This window comes from Micrasema longulum, unplaced genomic scaffold (genome assembly GCF_059751315.1).
Source record: "Micrasema longulum isolate JH-2025_06_02 unplaced genomic scaffold, ASM5975131v1 h1tg001190l, whole genome shotgun sequence".
Lineage (NCBI taxonomy): Eukaryota > Metazoa > Arthropoda > Insecta > Trichoptera > Brachycentridae > Micrasema > Micrasema longulum.
In genome coordinates, this window is record NW_028278377.1 from 183214 (window position 1) to 200029 (window position 16816).

A 16816-nucleotide genomic window follows, 5' to 3' on the forward strand; every position below is an offset into this window, starting at 1 on the left:
TATCTTCACTTTTGTGGATTATGCAGACAGGGTATGATTTAAGTTTAACCGAGTTGCGCAGTTGAAACCTGCGCTGTGCTAGCGGGTGTCCTGCAAGCCATCGGACCCTCCTTCATTTACTATTATAGGCATACATTATTTTGTTAGTTTTATTTATTCATTATTATTTTGAATCTTGAAGTAGGGCGCACAAAAACATATTATTATGTGTGTTCTAATAATGACAATGCACTCGTACGTATATTTCATTTATAAGTTGTTTAACACAGTATATTTCTTAACCTTCTGTTTGAATTTTGTTTTTTTTTTCCTCATAAATGTTTTTATAAAGGTACGTATACATTTTTCGCTATTTATCATATTAAAAAAGCATACAAATACTAAAAAATATATTTTTATTTTAATAAACATAACAGATTTTTACATAAATAATAGATATAAAGCGAAAAGAACGAACCCACACCAAATAAAAGACAACCTTTTGTACTTGGCGTGCAATTATATTCAAACTTAAGCACGATCTAAATGTTGTTATTATAATAATATGTCATGGAAGTTATGCGAGCCTAATAGATATTTGTTCTATTCCAGGGACGATCACAACATCGGAGTACCCAGACTGTGTAGCGGATGGACTGCGCGCCAACTACACCAGCAACTGCCAGGAGTACTACCGCTGTTCCGGAGGAGTAGCGCGCTCCTCCTACAGCTGCCCCCCGGGCAGTGCCTTCCAGTCCGCCGTGGGGGAGTGCCTCCCGCGCGCCAGCGTGCCCTGCGTGCGCCACCTGTGCGCGCCGCGCGACACCGCCCTGTACGCCGCGCCCGGCACGCACTGCCAGCTCTACTACACGTGCAGCGGGGGCGTAGCCACCGACGCGGTGTGCCAGGGGGGCACCTGGTTCGACGCCGAGCGGCAGGACTGCACCCCCGCGGCCGGCGTGTGCTACGAGCCCGTGTGCACCGGCCAGCGGGACGGCCACCACCCCGACAGCACGCAGGGCTGCCGCCGGGCGCTGCTGTGCGCCGGGGGGCGCCTGGAGGCCGTGGACAGCGCGCCGCCGGCGCCCGCGCGCTGCCCCAGCCCGCGCACCACGGCCGTGGCCTTTCCCGTAGCGGGCGCGGACCGCTGCGCGCACCTGGCGGACGGCCGCCACCCCGCCTCGGCGGCCCGCTGTCGGGACTACGTGCTGTGCGAGGACGGGGAGACCAAGGCATCTGTGCGCTGCCCGGAAGGTTTCCACTTTGACGGCGAGAAGTGCTCCCCAGCGGTTAACGCTCCGTGCGTCGACGGCTGCTCGAACCGTCCGAACGGTTTCCACGTGGACCTCGCCTCCGGTTGCCGGGAGTATTTCTATTGCCTGAACAGGAGCAGCCTCCTAGTGGCCATGTGTCCCGAGGGAAGTCTATTCGATGGTCAATCTTGCGTTTCTTCGTCCGTCTTCAAATGTCCCGTATCGATTGAAAAGAATCCATGCTCTAAACGCGGCGATGGTTTTTATCGAGATTTCAAAGATTGTTCGTCGTACATTTACTGTTCCTCCGAACGTGTTACGCTCCGAGAAACTTGCGCGACGAATGAGGTGTGGGACGGCACATCCTGCGTAGCATCTGGCGACTTCCATTGCGAGGGTCCGGTACCTTGGTCCGGTTGTTCGGAAAAAGCTTCCGGCTTCTATCAAGACCGAGGCGTGGACTCCGACTGCAGAAACTACTACCATTGTAATCGCGGTATGAGAACGAGTTTCTCGTGTCCAAGAGGAATGGTATATGACGGAGAACGCTGCGTCCGCTCGGAAACATACACTTGCCCGAGTCTTGAAAAAGATTCTTGCGATTTCAAGGCCGATGGTTACTATCAACAGACCAGCGGCGGCTGCAGAGCCTACTACATGTGTTCTAATGGTTACAAAATTATATATCTGTGTAGTGAGTCGCAAAAATTCAACGGGGAAAAGTGTGTGAGCGCCGAAAGTTACAAATGTCCGTATGAGTCAGATGACTGTCAAGGAAAATCAAATGGCTACCATAGGGATATAAAATCTAATTGCAGAAAGTATTTCTTTTGCGAAAATGGCGACAAACTGACTACTATTCAGTGTTCAGGAAGCAAAATTTATAATGGACAAAGCTGCGTCAATCCAAAAGACTATCAGTGCCCTGTGGGGCCCAACGGTAACCCATGCGCTTTCTACGCTGATGGTCACTATGTAGAAACCGGCTCCAAGTGTAGGAATTACTTCCGATGCGCAGATTACAAAGTGGTGTCGCGACACACCTGTCCTAGTGGAGAAGTATTTGATGGACTTGACTCTTGCGCCATGCGTAACTGTTCAGCTCTTCCTGTCTCCTGTGAGAGAGACGGTTTTTACCTCGACCTTCCTTCACGCTGCAAGTCGTATCACATTTGTACAGATAAAAGAAAGACCACTTTGCAATGCGAAGGAAACAAAGTATTCAATGGCCAGCTGTGCGTGCCCGAGGACACCTTTCCTTGCCCCGATGAGTGCTCCCAGAGTCACTGCAACAATACAATATGACTGTTCTATGAAGAAACCACAATAACGGTGAATATTGCCGCAAACAAATACCTCAGTAAAAATGTCCGGATTGCCTTACTATTTAAGAGATTCTAGTTAATTCGAGTGACAAAATCGTGATTCGATCGCTAAGTGTTTTTATTATATTTAACGTGGATTTTATATCATAATATTAACATTCAGGGTGAACCGTGTCAGAGATTTATTTTAGTTTAGGTAGAAATAATTATTTATTTATTTTAATGCTTACGAAGTAGTACAAATGTTCCTAAAGTCAACAATGTAAAAGTGAATTAATTATTTATTGATAAAAGTGTGTTCAGCATTTTCAAAGTGCTATTTTTACTCGAATTATTTTATTTCTTTATGTACAATAAAAAAATTATCTATTTAGGTCTTAACGTCATTAATTATTATTAGAAACATACACAAATACGTAATTTTTGTAACATTGCAGAAAAATCAATATGATTGCAATGTCATTATATTTAAGGCTCAAATGCTCAAACCACAGTTCGTGGGTAATTATAAATAAATAAAATTTTAGGAATTAATTAGGTAAATAATAATATACTTTTAGTCAAAATTAAATTTGAATTAATTATTATAAGATATACTTGGTAAATTATAGACAAACATGAATAACAATATATATGATATTGTGATGAAATGAAATTAAAATAATAGAAAATTATTCAAAAGTATTTTTACTATATATGATTGTTTTTAATATTTTTTCACAAGGTAAGTACATATGTTATTTTTATAATAATGAAATAAATAACTAAAGCTTAATGAATTTTCTCATTAGCATTATACTAAAAGTTAAATGGAAAGATTTGAGATGATTTCTCTTCTAGATCTGTCGAAAGTAAAAAATGTTCTCAAATATTTAGGAAGCGCAAGTGAACTTATATTACCAAAAGAGTTAAAATGCTTGTATAAACACTATGGTATTCTTTCTGGACAGGATGATAATGAAAGTAACTTGTTTTACTTAGAAAATATTTATTTTTTTCCAATTAGAATACAATTAATGAATATAATAATATGTAACATATAATGCTCACATGATATAAATAGGAAACCCAATAACATGTTAGCTAAATTAATAGTTAGTTGGATTCGCCAGGAAAATGACAATTTAATATATACAATATAATAAATCAACTATTTAAGCTTTATTGATACATTTAAACACCCACACAATTTGTCAATTCCTTTTTTTAGTAACGAAATTTAAAAGTTTTTATTTAAGGATACATTATATTTAATTTATTAGTTTTGCCGAGTGCATTAAAAATCAGAAAAGATGAAGTCCGTGAACAACTTTGTAGGAAAATAAAATGTTTATAAATATACGATTTTTTGCAGAAAGTATTTTAAAAAGAGGATTTTATATTTACTCCAACATCAATAACTTATTTCTAAAGTGAAAGATGAAAATAATTAAAAAATATTTGCAGTGTTAAAAATAAAAGGACTTAGGTTTTAAGATTTTTTATAAATATACATATCATAAGTAATTTTTACTTGAGAATTTAGCACCCTAATAAATATCTGAAAGTCTTGAAAATCACATAAACATCCAAACACAAGGGTCTATCTGGAAATAAGTGTTTGAATTTAAAAAATCAATCATTTACGAAAAAATCCCAAATAGGTCCATTCTAAGCACAACATGGCTGTCAATCAGTGAATAATGGGTTTATTCACTAGAAATAAACAAATAAAAAACTAAATGAAATGTTTAACAACAGAAAAAATTAAGCTTTATGTTGTTAATATTTCAAGCAGTTTGACTTTTCAAGTGTGTAGTGTACTCCTAATAAATGTGTAATATTTCTCAATATTTTATTACGTTACATGAAATATTATCGGATAAAGAATCAATGAAACATCTAAAATATGTACTATCACAATACAATTTTCAGTATAGCAAAATTTGGTATTTAAATAATTACCCAAATAAGAAAACAATTTAAATATCTTTTTTAGATTACTCTAACTACTACGGTTGTAATGTTAATTCTCATATCCGTATTGTATAACAAAGTTTTGGAATGCTGTCGAAAGTGTGTATTTACTAAAATTTATATACATATGTGTGTAAGAAAATGTCAGAAGAAAACCATCCCAAGTGAGATAATAAATACACTGTTGCATAAATATTTAGATTACAGCATTTTTGGTATTCTTCAAAGCTGTTTACTTAAGAAAACGAATGACTAGTCGAATTTTCAGCAAAGTATTATAGCAAAATTAAAAACTACTCAAATCACTTCAGTTTCAATTGTAAAGCAAATCAGAATTCAATATTAATCTAAGTTTTTTTTGTAACCATTTACATAGCATATTTTGATATAGTACACAGTCACATTGGAATAAGTTCTGAAAGACTGTGTTTTTTAATTGAAATACACTAAAATAATCCGTTACGTATCCATTAGGATTTCTCGCAAGTAGTAAAATATTAAACATTTGTATGCATACGCAAAAAAATACCAGTTAACCAAATGATCTAACTATTAGAAAAAAATGGGTGAAATAATATGAATTTAAAATGCTTAGAATCATTAATATAAATTTAAAGCAAAGATAATATATACGTATATGTAATTATTTTCTAGTTCTGATAGTGTGTACAGATGGTTACTGTTTACATATTTGATCATTATAAGATAAATGTGGGTAGCAGTTTGTTTTGATTTCTCTATCTAACATTTAATAATTATTATACTTAAAGTCTAGTGAAAACATTTCATCAACTATAAACTACTGTGTATTTAACTATAAAGAACATTTAACTTATGTATATTGTGTTGTAGTGTACATTGGGTGTATGTAAAATAAACTGTTTAGAATCTAAATTTATTTGTTTACTATACATGATATCAATGTATTGACAATCAGTTGCCATTAGCAGCCCGAACTATGTAAGAGAAAAAATAATTCTGCGTCAATGTCACTTGGACACCGTGAAAATATCCATCTCATGGAGAGATAAGGGCTGTTTTAACAATAAAATAATAGTATTAATGAAATTTAGAATTTTTAAAAAAACTTTAAATGCGTCCATCTCACAAATTAAGTAGTAAATTATTTTGTTAGTGTATTTTTTCTTGAGAGAAACGATTACGATATGATATTATTACTTCTTTAATGCTTTGAAAAAATATTTTAGTAATATACTTAAAATTGCAAAACAAAAGATGTCCAAGTGCGATATTAAAATGATAAAAAAATATTTGAAACTAATTTTATTTACAAAATGATAAGAAACTACCATGCAAATCAAAAGAATATTGAATTTCGATTGGCATAAACGAATCAAAATGTTTTTTTTACCAAGATATACATTTTATTTTCTGTATAAATTATTTTACAGTATATTTTGCAGGATGAAATATACACATTGTCTAAATTAGTATTCACTTAATATAATTTATAATTAAAGTTTCGTTGAGGATTTTCATCAGCTTGAATTTTTTCATGAAGTAATTCAAATACATCAAATGATATGAATATGCGAAGCTTACAAAAAACCAAAACATAAATAATACGAGGGTTCATTGATGTGTTCCAGCCCTGACCAATATCAAAGTGTATTATTATCATACCTTATGACGTAGTCCCCCAGGACTTGTATGCATTTCTTCTAGCAATGCTCGAATATTTATATAACTTCCTGGAAGAACATTTGTCAGACCCCTGCCAACTACTCATTTACACAGAACATGACCTCATTCCTGCCGAATTTTTCTTTCCACGCAAATGTTCTTGAAGTTTTTGGTATAGCTGATAGTCACTGAGGGTTCGTCAGGTGAATTTGGGGTGTTCAACCGATTCAAGCCCAGCTTTGTGAATAGCAGCCATTGACATAGCCTTATGCGCTGGAGCATTGCCCGGATGAACAAGCGCCGTGGAAAATTTTGCAGTGGTTAGCGTCTGTTGTAACTAAACTGTAGAAGGTTTCAACTCAACGCTCAGTAAATTAAACGTAGGCTTATTAGGCTACATAATGCATACACATCAGCTCAACTGGTCAACTCGAAGCAGATGAGGAGTGGAGCATATCAATCCATCCTCGTAGATGAAGCAAGTAAGGAGTATGATTAAAATAAAACAGTTGTTCGATGTTCATGGGACAGGTGATGGAGGCTAGTTAGCGGAAGGAGCCGGGGTGAGGAGGGGAGACACGTCCCACAATTTGATGACGCGATCGTGTCCTGTGGTGCACAGGCGGCCAGTGGACTCGTCCAGGTGCATGTGCACTACGCTGTGCTTCACATCGTGGAAGGACGCCAGGGATTCTCTCCTGAAACCACCGTTACAATTGAATTTAGAAAGTCAAATATTACGTGACTCTATCGTATTTTAAAATGTATTATTTTTTTATTTAGGAATCTATGTGTATGTGATATTTAGATTAAATAATTCAAAGGAATAAATACTGCATTTGGATTGATCTGGAGAAAAAATTCAAAAACAGAAATATTTTTCATGGCAATAGATTTTTGTTTAAAATATCAATACAGTAATGAAAATAAATTATAATATATATATATATAACATTATTAAGAAAACTGAGCATAGAAACAATTCATTGCGTGGTAGAAAAACAAATCCTTGGAAAAATTCTGATAAAAATATAATACGATTATCATTTGAAGTGAACCAACAGACGAAATGTTTTGTATTCAAACTCTGAGTTTTTTACCAATTTTTTTTACTTAACCGTTTTGATATTTTTAATTAATATAGATGTTTCGTACATAAAGAAATATAAAATTTAATTCAAGCAATTAGTTTACATTAAAATGTGAGTTAGTTCACTTCACCTGCAATGGCGTCATTTAAAGAATGTGAGTCACAAATCCCGCTTCAATGTCTCGAATTGTAAAACAAATTTGCAAAGCCCATTTTGACTCATATGTTTTTATTGATACATATGTATATTTAAAAACAACTGAGTTGTAGAATCCCCTCTGAATTTTGTCAAAAACAGTTTTTTTGTGATTTTCTCAAAGGTAATAAAGCCTCCAGAGTGAGTTTTGTAACTCTAGAATAAATTCTTAGTACCTATAACTATGTGATTAATGTGCTAAAAAATAGAAATCAAATTGTGACAGACTGGGGATTAAACCTCGGATCTCTGCAGCACTACGCACTACCCAATTTAATAAAGATTATTATTTTTAAAAAATTCACCGGTATTCTTGCATGATGAGTTTTAAAGAAATTTCCTTCAAGTAATGATTAAGATTAGAGAATACTTACGGTTCATCTTTAAGGGTGGAATAACAAGCATTGCAGATTCTTTGGGGAAACTCAAATCCCATAATAGGAAGGGGGAGGCGGTTAGGAGAACACGCATCGCACACGGCCACCCCACACCATCGGCAGTGATGTTGACGAAGCCCTTCACAAATATAACAATGTATTGGATTTTATACTACAATAAAATTAAATCCCATTCCTGTCCCAAAAATATTATCTCTCACAGTTGCAATGTCACACTAAACAGATTCTAAGACCTTTTTCTAATCCCAAAAATAAGGAGAATTTTTTTTAAAAATAAATCTAACTGCGCTCATACTCAGTAATCAGAATGCTCTAAGTACATTTTGAATATAAGCACATAAAATATTCACAAAAATGGTTAGGAGAGTCAGTAGGCTAGCAACAAATGAGTATTTTAAAAAACACACAATAACACAATTTTTGTAGGTAGGGAGACGTCCATCCGGCTCCAATGTTTATACTAAACGAAATTTTTAAAGACTAAGTTTGCATCCTACAGTAAACAATAATTGTTGTTAATTATTATTCATTCAGTTCACTCCATTCAAATTTATATGAAAATCGATGAAAATTAATAATGTTTTAGTAAACGACTCTCAGGAGGCATCTGCAGTATATGACCCAGCCAACCGTATCCGGAAGTTGTTGCGTCCTTTCTCTTATTTATTCATTCTTCACGAAGTGAAACTACCACACACCCAAAATTCTTCTTAAACACCTATTCTGAAAAACAAGTATTTAGTTTATTTGGGCCCTAGAGAGGTGCAACGATTCACATCCGTTAAAGAGAATAGTTGTTATGGAGGGATTAGGTCGTTACTGAGTAAACATCCGATCTCCAGACATCCTTCATACTGTTGAATGCTGCCTGTTATTTTTAGCTGCACTCCCAGGTCTTTTGCTATTTTCCATTGCATATTCCTTCGGGTACTTGAAACTCTCCAACTTTTTGACGACAGTCGGAGGATATTGGGCATTTTGGACATCAAGAAATGAATTACATTTTATATATTACTTTGCTTTCAATCGCCATATTGATTCCAACTAATTTAGGAACAATTTGATCCCTTAGCAGGTTTTAAATAACTAAATAAACATTCATAAAACTTTCGAAACTTTTTTGTTAACATGAAATTCAACAAAATAATTCAGATTTTCAGTATTTTATAATAATCCATCACACACGGGTGGATCACAAAAATCTCCTAGGTAGTGGTGAAAAGGTCATCGGCATACCTAGCTGCCTCTGGTCCATCATAGCCCTGAGGTTCCAGAAGAAGGGTTTGTGGCAGATGTGGCACAGATCAGCCTCTTGCCAAGTGGGTGTCTCCCTGCGGGGCTCCGCCATGTCCCAGCACCCTACGGCCCCATCTGCCCCCGCTGACAACAGCTTCCTGCTGCCCCCCGAGTAGCACAGTCCTGTCACCTTATTGCTAGAACAATAATAATTCTTCTTGTAATTTGTGTGATATTTATGTCATAAAAAGTTACAAAACTCTGGTCAGTAACATCAAGCTGATCTGCACCATTCTTCACATGTTATTAATATGCGAACTTCTGTGAGACTGAGACTCACATTCGCACATAAACACAGTTTCAGTAGATAAGGGTATATTTGTTAATATTTTGAAAAAACTTCAAATTAAGATGCCCGTGAGTCACAAATCCCGCTTTGTTGTGTTGAAATAACAAAAATATATACTCGGGTGATTTGTCAGCCTCGTCGTGTAATGGTCAGCGCATTTGCCTACCATGAGGTCTCAGGTTCGATTCCCGACATGGTTGATAAGAAATATTTATTTCATAGTCCCTGGACTGCTATCTGAAGCGTAAGACTGATCACTGACCATCTTACCTTCATGTGACAAAAATAATCAAGATACGCTGCGATTGGTGTACCAATGCAGTGCCCTTTGTACCATTAGGTCTGGAAAAAAAAGATGATAATGTTGAGGCTTTGCAAAATCCACTCAGACTCGTACATATTTATTATATCAATGAAAATATTAATTTAGATGTAGTTAAGTCTATTAAGGACCTCAGAGTTATCATGGACTATAAACTTGTCGTTACTGGAACAAGTGGCATTCAATATTCCAATCTGCCAGTTGCGAAATAATAATGTGCTGTTCCTTAATCAGCACAGCACAGCACAAACTATGGCCTGCATGCACCAATGTCCCGATTGTGTGGCATTGTAAACTTGAGACAGGTTCTAGCCTCCTTTGGTGTAATTCTTTCTAGATTTAAACAATCACGATCTTGTCTCGAGGTAGTTATTAGTATTTAATTTTTTGTCCTGGCTTTAATTTTCATTAATTGTATTTTATTTCAATTTTACCTACATATAAAAAAAGAAAAACTGGATTTACTGGTGTTAAATGGACTGAATAAGTCCATCAATAAATTATGTAGGTATTTTATTTTATTCGGTAAACATAGTCATTAATTCATTTTTAATATTGGAACATAGATTTTTAAATTTAACAAGACCAATTAAGTTTTCATAAAGTGAGTGAAAAAGCATTAAAAGTGACTGTAAAGTGTAAAATTTTAAAATATAAAAAAATATTGTTTACGCTTTCTATGAGGTAATTATTAATAAACAAAAATACCGAATGCACTCACTGTGTCATCCATACATATACATGAACATATTGAACATATTTACAAACGCACATTTACAAAGCATACATAAAACATACACATGCATTACACATGGTACACACAATATGTACACTCAGCTACTATCCCGAATAATCAACTCCAAGAAGAAATTATCTGTAATTCAATGTGCAGTTAAAAATGTCTATATTAATACTGAGGTCATTATTATAATTTTTTTACATTACACTATAGTTGTAAAACAATTATCACGAAGAGTTACAAAACCCGCTGCGAAAGAATTTTAAAATGAAATGATTTTTTTATGATTTTCGACTCTGCTGACTCTGAGCCTCAAATCTTATCTTGACTGAAAAATTTTACTGTGACAAATGTGATCCCTAAATATTTACAATTGGTTTTATGAATACAAATTATTTTATAAAATACAATTTTTTCAAATACCTATGTCCCTGTAGTTCATATGCCGTTCCTCTCTGCTCTCCGATATCCCACACAATAACCGACTGATCGAAGGAACCACTGAACAGAAGCTGGGGAAGTGGAGCCCAAGTCAATGTTCTGACTGATCTATAAAACAATATAACCTTGAGAACAAAGGCATACTTTCTTTATGGAATTACATAATCACTTTTGAATTTTGAAATAGATGTCTCTTTCTGATTTTTATTAATAATTTTTACACAAGACGTAATTTACAAAAGTTAAATTAATATTGCATGTGAAGTAAACACATTACTTGTGAATGCCAGGAATTATCCTAAAAAAACACTACTATGGTTACCCGCTGTGTCCTTTCAAAGTAGTCACAAGGCTAGTTCCATTGTTATCCAATTTTAGCATACTAATTTGTCCGCTATAATCACCAATGAAAGCAAGCTTTGATTGTGAATCAAATCTGAGGCAAAAAGTTAAGGAAAACAAAAATATTAAAATTGATTAAAAATTATTGAAAAAAATAATAAATCATAGAATTAAGAATAGTCCAGAAAGAGCGTAGAATCATATTTGAATACATCGGACTGAGTCCAAAAATCCCCCCCCCTTTGCCCCACTTTCGCCGCTCGCATGCTTGAAGTCTCCGCATAATGTTGTCAGATGGCGAAAAATATAACCATAACACAAATGTAAGATAATTATATTAATTTTAAAAAAGCACTTTATTAATTTCTCTAAAATATTATTGTACACGCGGAAACATTGATTGACACAACAGAGCAGATAATTAAAGGGTCATTTAATAAGAGTAATTGAATTAGTGGACTTTGAACTTAAAAAATAAAAATAAAAATATTTTACAAAAAACGGATATTTTTATGTCATGTTAAATAATATTAGATGTTTTATGGATAATGTCGTAATGTCCACTACGGCGTTGTTTAATCCGAGAGGTCGAATTTTCGTTAGTTCTCTCATTAGGTGAGCAAAGTGCTAGTCCATGATTGGAAAGTTAAACTAAATTCTCAGATAGATACCGAGGTGCCGAGTTTCGAAGAATGTTGTATAAAAGAAAAAGAAATTGAAAGTTTATGCCCTGTCCAAAAAAGGCCATTTTAATTCTTTTCAAGACAGACATCAACAATTTTTTTCGAATGAAGAGTTCAATAAAACTTTTTACCAATTTCCTCATTCCTATAAATAATTCCTTTAGTAAAAACATTTTTCCTCAAAATGCATTAAGCAAATTATGCTTCGCTTTGTTGGTTTCCAAAACTCATCTCGCCATACTCTTTGTATTATTTTTATCCACTCCGTTTTCCTTCTTTCATCAGCGGGGAATATAAAATTCCGCTAAATCAATTAAAACCAATGTTCTTATTAATAAAAAATAGCATAAAAAAATTAACTACCCTGGCAACACTAACAAAATGTCAATTTTGTTTTCATCGGCAATCCGACAGGTGGGAAAACATAGTTTTTTTTTTTAGTAATGCATTTACTATTTACACATGAAATGTGATCCTATCCTCTTTCTTGTTGATCCCAGCAGCATTTCTACACTTTAAAACAACACAACACGGCACAGTAGAATTCAAATCGGGAGTTGCGTACTGAGCGATGTCTACAAAGAAACTAATGGGTCAAAACGTAAAACTACTCATTCAAGCGTAGTTTTTCACCTTCTGTTTGATGCGCGTATGCGGTTTCTGGACAATTCTTAATTCTATGTAAAAAATGAAGAGAAACACTGTATCCAAATAAATAAATAATACATTACCATTATATCTGAAATTAAATTTGGAATATTTTAGAATGCTTATTTGAATGTAGGTATGTACCTATTTAAAAAAATTACATCATACTTTAAGGCTGATAAATATAATAATGTGGGTAAGTACTTATCAATTTACGTAATAACAATAACAACATGATCCTACCCACACAAAAAACATTACAATACTTTTGATTTAATTAATAATCAAGAGTGCATTTAAAACACAGATGTAAAAGGATACTGTAAAGCTGTGCACCAGGCTTCAAATGTGTAACCCCCTAGTCGTCTACCGGTTTCGTTACAATGAAAAGAAAATAGTTTATCTCGACCCACTGACAGAACCCACTCACAACTAACGGAAAACATAACTCCAGTAACTCGAGATGTGTGAGCCAAGTACTCTTTTACCTAAAAACAAATGAAAAGAATAAATATTATGCCTGAATATTCTGTTCATATAAATTCGATTGATCAAATTATTTGTTAATGTGAAAATGACTCTTCAGTGCTAGATAAGAAAATGTAAATTACTGGATTAATTCTATTGCAGTCTGGAGCCAATGTGAATTCTGATACTGTTCCATTTTCTTGACCTATAAATAGTTGACGTGTTTCTGGCGTGTAAAACATAGAAGTGCATCCTGATGGCATATACTGGCAGATACTCGGCCAATATTGCCCCGAATCACGCTTCAGCCATACTCTGATAGTTCTACAACAAAGTAATGAAACATATTAATTAAATGCGTAATTTATTTTTCGTAGTACAAAACAAGTCAATTAATTTCAAAATGTGATATTTTGATGTAGTATCCAATAGCGAGAAACCGGGTGGGGTTCAAATAACGTTATTATGATAAGACGCAGTGACAAACTTTTTGTGCATTTGTCACCTGTCAAACAAAAATAATAAATAAATAATTACTTGTCATCGCAAACACTTATCACTCCGTCTTCGCCAGGAATAATAACTGCGCCGTTAATGTCATCATTGCAACCTTCTAATTTACTTAAAAGGGACGGTTTTTTACCAGTAGAAAACCTATCGCTGACAGTACGAGGAGCTGGCTTTATTTCGGCCGCCATGTTTCTCGAAATTTATTTATTTATTTCATAGATAAAAACTTTGTAATGTCACAAATTAAAAATACAGTGTTACCCTGATACAAAAAATAGTTTCGTGGTCGTTTTTTTAAATGTTAGTTTTTGCATCAAAATTAAATCACTTTTGAGAAGAACTATCTATAACTTTTACTTGACCTAACGTAGGTACTGTGTTAACACCATCACGTTATTATTTCTGCATCACTGCATTAAAAAATGTGCTGAGAAAATTGTGTTTTTTTAATTTACAAAAATAAAACACTCTTAATTAATTATTATCATGTGCTCTCAGTTTAGTTCAAATAAATAAAAAAAAACACTTTTGAAATAAAAATATATTTTATGCAATATTTAAAAATATAATAATTTTATTTTTCACAAAGAAAAACATGCGATATGGCTTTGGAAGAAAGTAGTTCAAATTTAAACACTATACCTATGGGCTCATCTATAAGTAAATTTTCAGTTGGTTGATTTGTAACCTTTAACGACAAATATTATTGTTTTGATAAATCAATATGTATACAGGGTATTCATTAAACCCTGTCACATCCGAAACCACGATGATCAGTATGAGCAAGAAAACATATTGGCACATTAAAATATTTTTTTGGAACGAATAAAATTTTTAAAAATAAAATATCAAAAAAAGCAAATGGTTGCTTCCTTCTGCAAGGGAGTAACGAGGGGGAAGGGAGGAATCTGATACACCGACAACCGAGCTCCCCTCACTCTCCCCTGCAAAAGTAAGCAACCATTTGTTTTTTAAATATTTTATTTAAAAAAAAATTCTTAGTTCTTAATATTTTTTTAATATGCTAATATGTCTTCTTGTCCATACTGATCATCCTTGTTTCGGATGTGACAGAGTTTAAAGAACACCTGTATATAGATAATTTTGAAAACAGCCTTCTGTTATTGATGTACTTCTTCGCGCAACTGCGGGGTGTACACTGCAATGTTGTGTTCTGTTTTGTTTTTTTTTTTTTTTCATTTTTTTTTTTAGATTTTTTAAATTTACACATTTTTAGTCATTTAAATATACTAGTTGGTATAGATAGATCTACTTTAATTGGATATAAATAATACTACGCAACTTATTTCGAACAGTTATAATGCAATCTTTTATCGGTACCAAATTCTATGAAACATTTTTGCATTATATTACCCCTATGTAAATACAATCTTACACTGATAGTCTTGCACGCTAAATTGGTAAACTATTACAGGGCCTCGACCTCCATCAAATGTTATAAAAACTATCCAAATTATGTACATTTTACCCAATGAAATAAAGTTTATATTCTTTTTATTCTCGTAAAATTTGTTTGTTTAGTTTGATTTCACATGGTCATATTTTTTTATGTTTAATCATCAGTGTGGCCATACAGGAAGCAAATGTTAATCGAATGGAAAAAATAAACATCCCCTAACTAACCACTTTCTAGGGGATAGGAAGATTCATAATTGCACCCCTGCTTGTATAACCCAATAACCTCATTACCTATTTTTTTCGAAAACCAACAACCCCTTTTTTATATGCATCAGACAATGAATAAAATATTGGTCATGTTTTGATCAAGAAGTATTTTGTCTTGAACTATACAAATTGATTGTTATCTTGTATTCAAATATGTTCAAATTTATCATGGGCAACTTTACTGTAATGGCTCAAAATTAAACATCGGAGAGATTATCACAAACTCACACTTCTGTTTACTGTACCTACTCCATTGTCCTAATGCTCCATTTTACCTTCGTGAAAATATTCAACCTTCGTCAGTCTATAGTATAGTATAGCCTTTTCTTTCACATTTTCAAATCATCCTTTTCATAATGATCCATAATTCCTCTTTCTTTACAGACTCGTATAATGTCTATGCGGCTGGTCTGTGGAATCATCTCTCCATCTACCTACCGTCAAATATTTTTTTTAGAAACTTTGATCAAATCACGCCTGAAAAAACATTCCCTATTTCTTCCTTGAACATTTCTTTGGTATTCTCCTTTTACTTTCTGTTTTCTATTGAAGACTTTATTTATATTTATTAATATCTAATATATTTATTTGTATACTTACAAATATAGCTATATCCAATTAAGTACATCTCTATATAATTTGTATTATTTTTAACGTACGCATTTAAATGTTAAAAAATAACTCCATTTATTTTATTAGTTGATGGGAAAAAATTCCCATTTGGCAATAAACCAGTCTATCTGCAAAAATACTTTTTTACTGGAACACGATAAACCATAACGTTTCAATATTGTGCTTCAAAACGATAGACTCCCAAAGGAATTCATAAAAAATCTCATTCACTCATTTTGAGATTTAAAATCAGCACTGCTGATTTAGCAGGAGTATAATTTATAGCAAATTGCTTGTGCACGTGCTCACATACTATTTTCAAAATATATTTACAGTAAATTGTACTATATAATACAGCAAGCAAATATTGGCAAAATTATTGGTTTCGTGATTTTGCGATAATCCATATCTGATACATGTAAAATAAGCTTAAAAATTATGATGCGGTCAGCTATAAGTCAGCTTAAAAAGAAAATAAATTTACAGCGACTTTCGTATATACGTTTTGCACCTAAAATCAATTTTGCCGCAAATGAAAACAGATATAAAATTATTTGAAAACATGAATTATGTTTAATTCCATGAAATGTTGTTTTACGTCCGCTAAATACCAAAAAATAGGCATTAGGTGGATAATTTTCCCACAAAACGACAAAAAGTATTTTCGCTACGAATGAATTTTTGTATATTCGACATAATATATGTCGACTTTGCGCTGACAAGCGTTGCCAACCTACCGTTTTTTGGTAGATCTACCGTTTTTTGGTGAAATCTACCGATCTACCGAATTTGGTCAATAATCTACCGATTTTTAAACATTTTCATTTTATCCATCGATTTTTTTTTACTATTTCGTCCCCAATAGAGAAAATCCACCCATAAATGAATAAACCAAATACTGTTTTATGTAACCTCAGAAAGCTACCTACTTTCTCTGCC

General features: G+C 33.8%; 2 protein-coding genes across 2 annotated transcripts in view; one reads left to right on the forward strand and one right to left on the reverse strand.

The window, feature by feature from the left end:
• The window catches only part of LOC148276579 (uncharacterized), a 47610-nt gene extending 44585 nt beyond the window's left edge, over window positions 1–3025 (forward strand). The window contains exon 2 of the mRNA XM_088234061.1: window positions 592–3025. Coding sequence (XP_088090187.1) covers window positions 592–2537 — 1946 coding nt within the window. The 3' untranslated portion in view covers window positions 2538–3025. The remainder of the gene's footprint in view (window positions 1–591) is intronic.
• Window positions 3026–3528: 503 nt separating this feature from the next.
• On the reverse strand, window positions 3529–13788 carry Wdfy2 (WD repeat and FYVE domain containing 2). The gene is made up of 8 exons (XM_088234069.1): window positions 13607–13788; window positions 13213–13393; window positions 12923–13089; window positions 11251–11364; window positions 10911–11036; window positions 9078–9274; window positions 7818–7959; window positions 3529–6855 (listed from the first exon to the last, which is right to left on the reverse strand). Exons 1-8 carry the CDS (start codon window positions 13765–13767, stop codon window positions 6699–6701), a joined length of 1245 nt encoding a protein of 414 aa, XP_088090195.1. The 5' UTR covers window positions 13768–13788; the 3' UTR covers window positions 3529–6698.
• Window positions 13789–16816: the final 3028 nt, after the last annotated feature.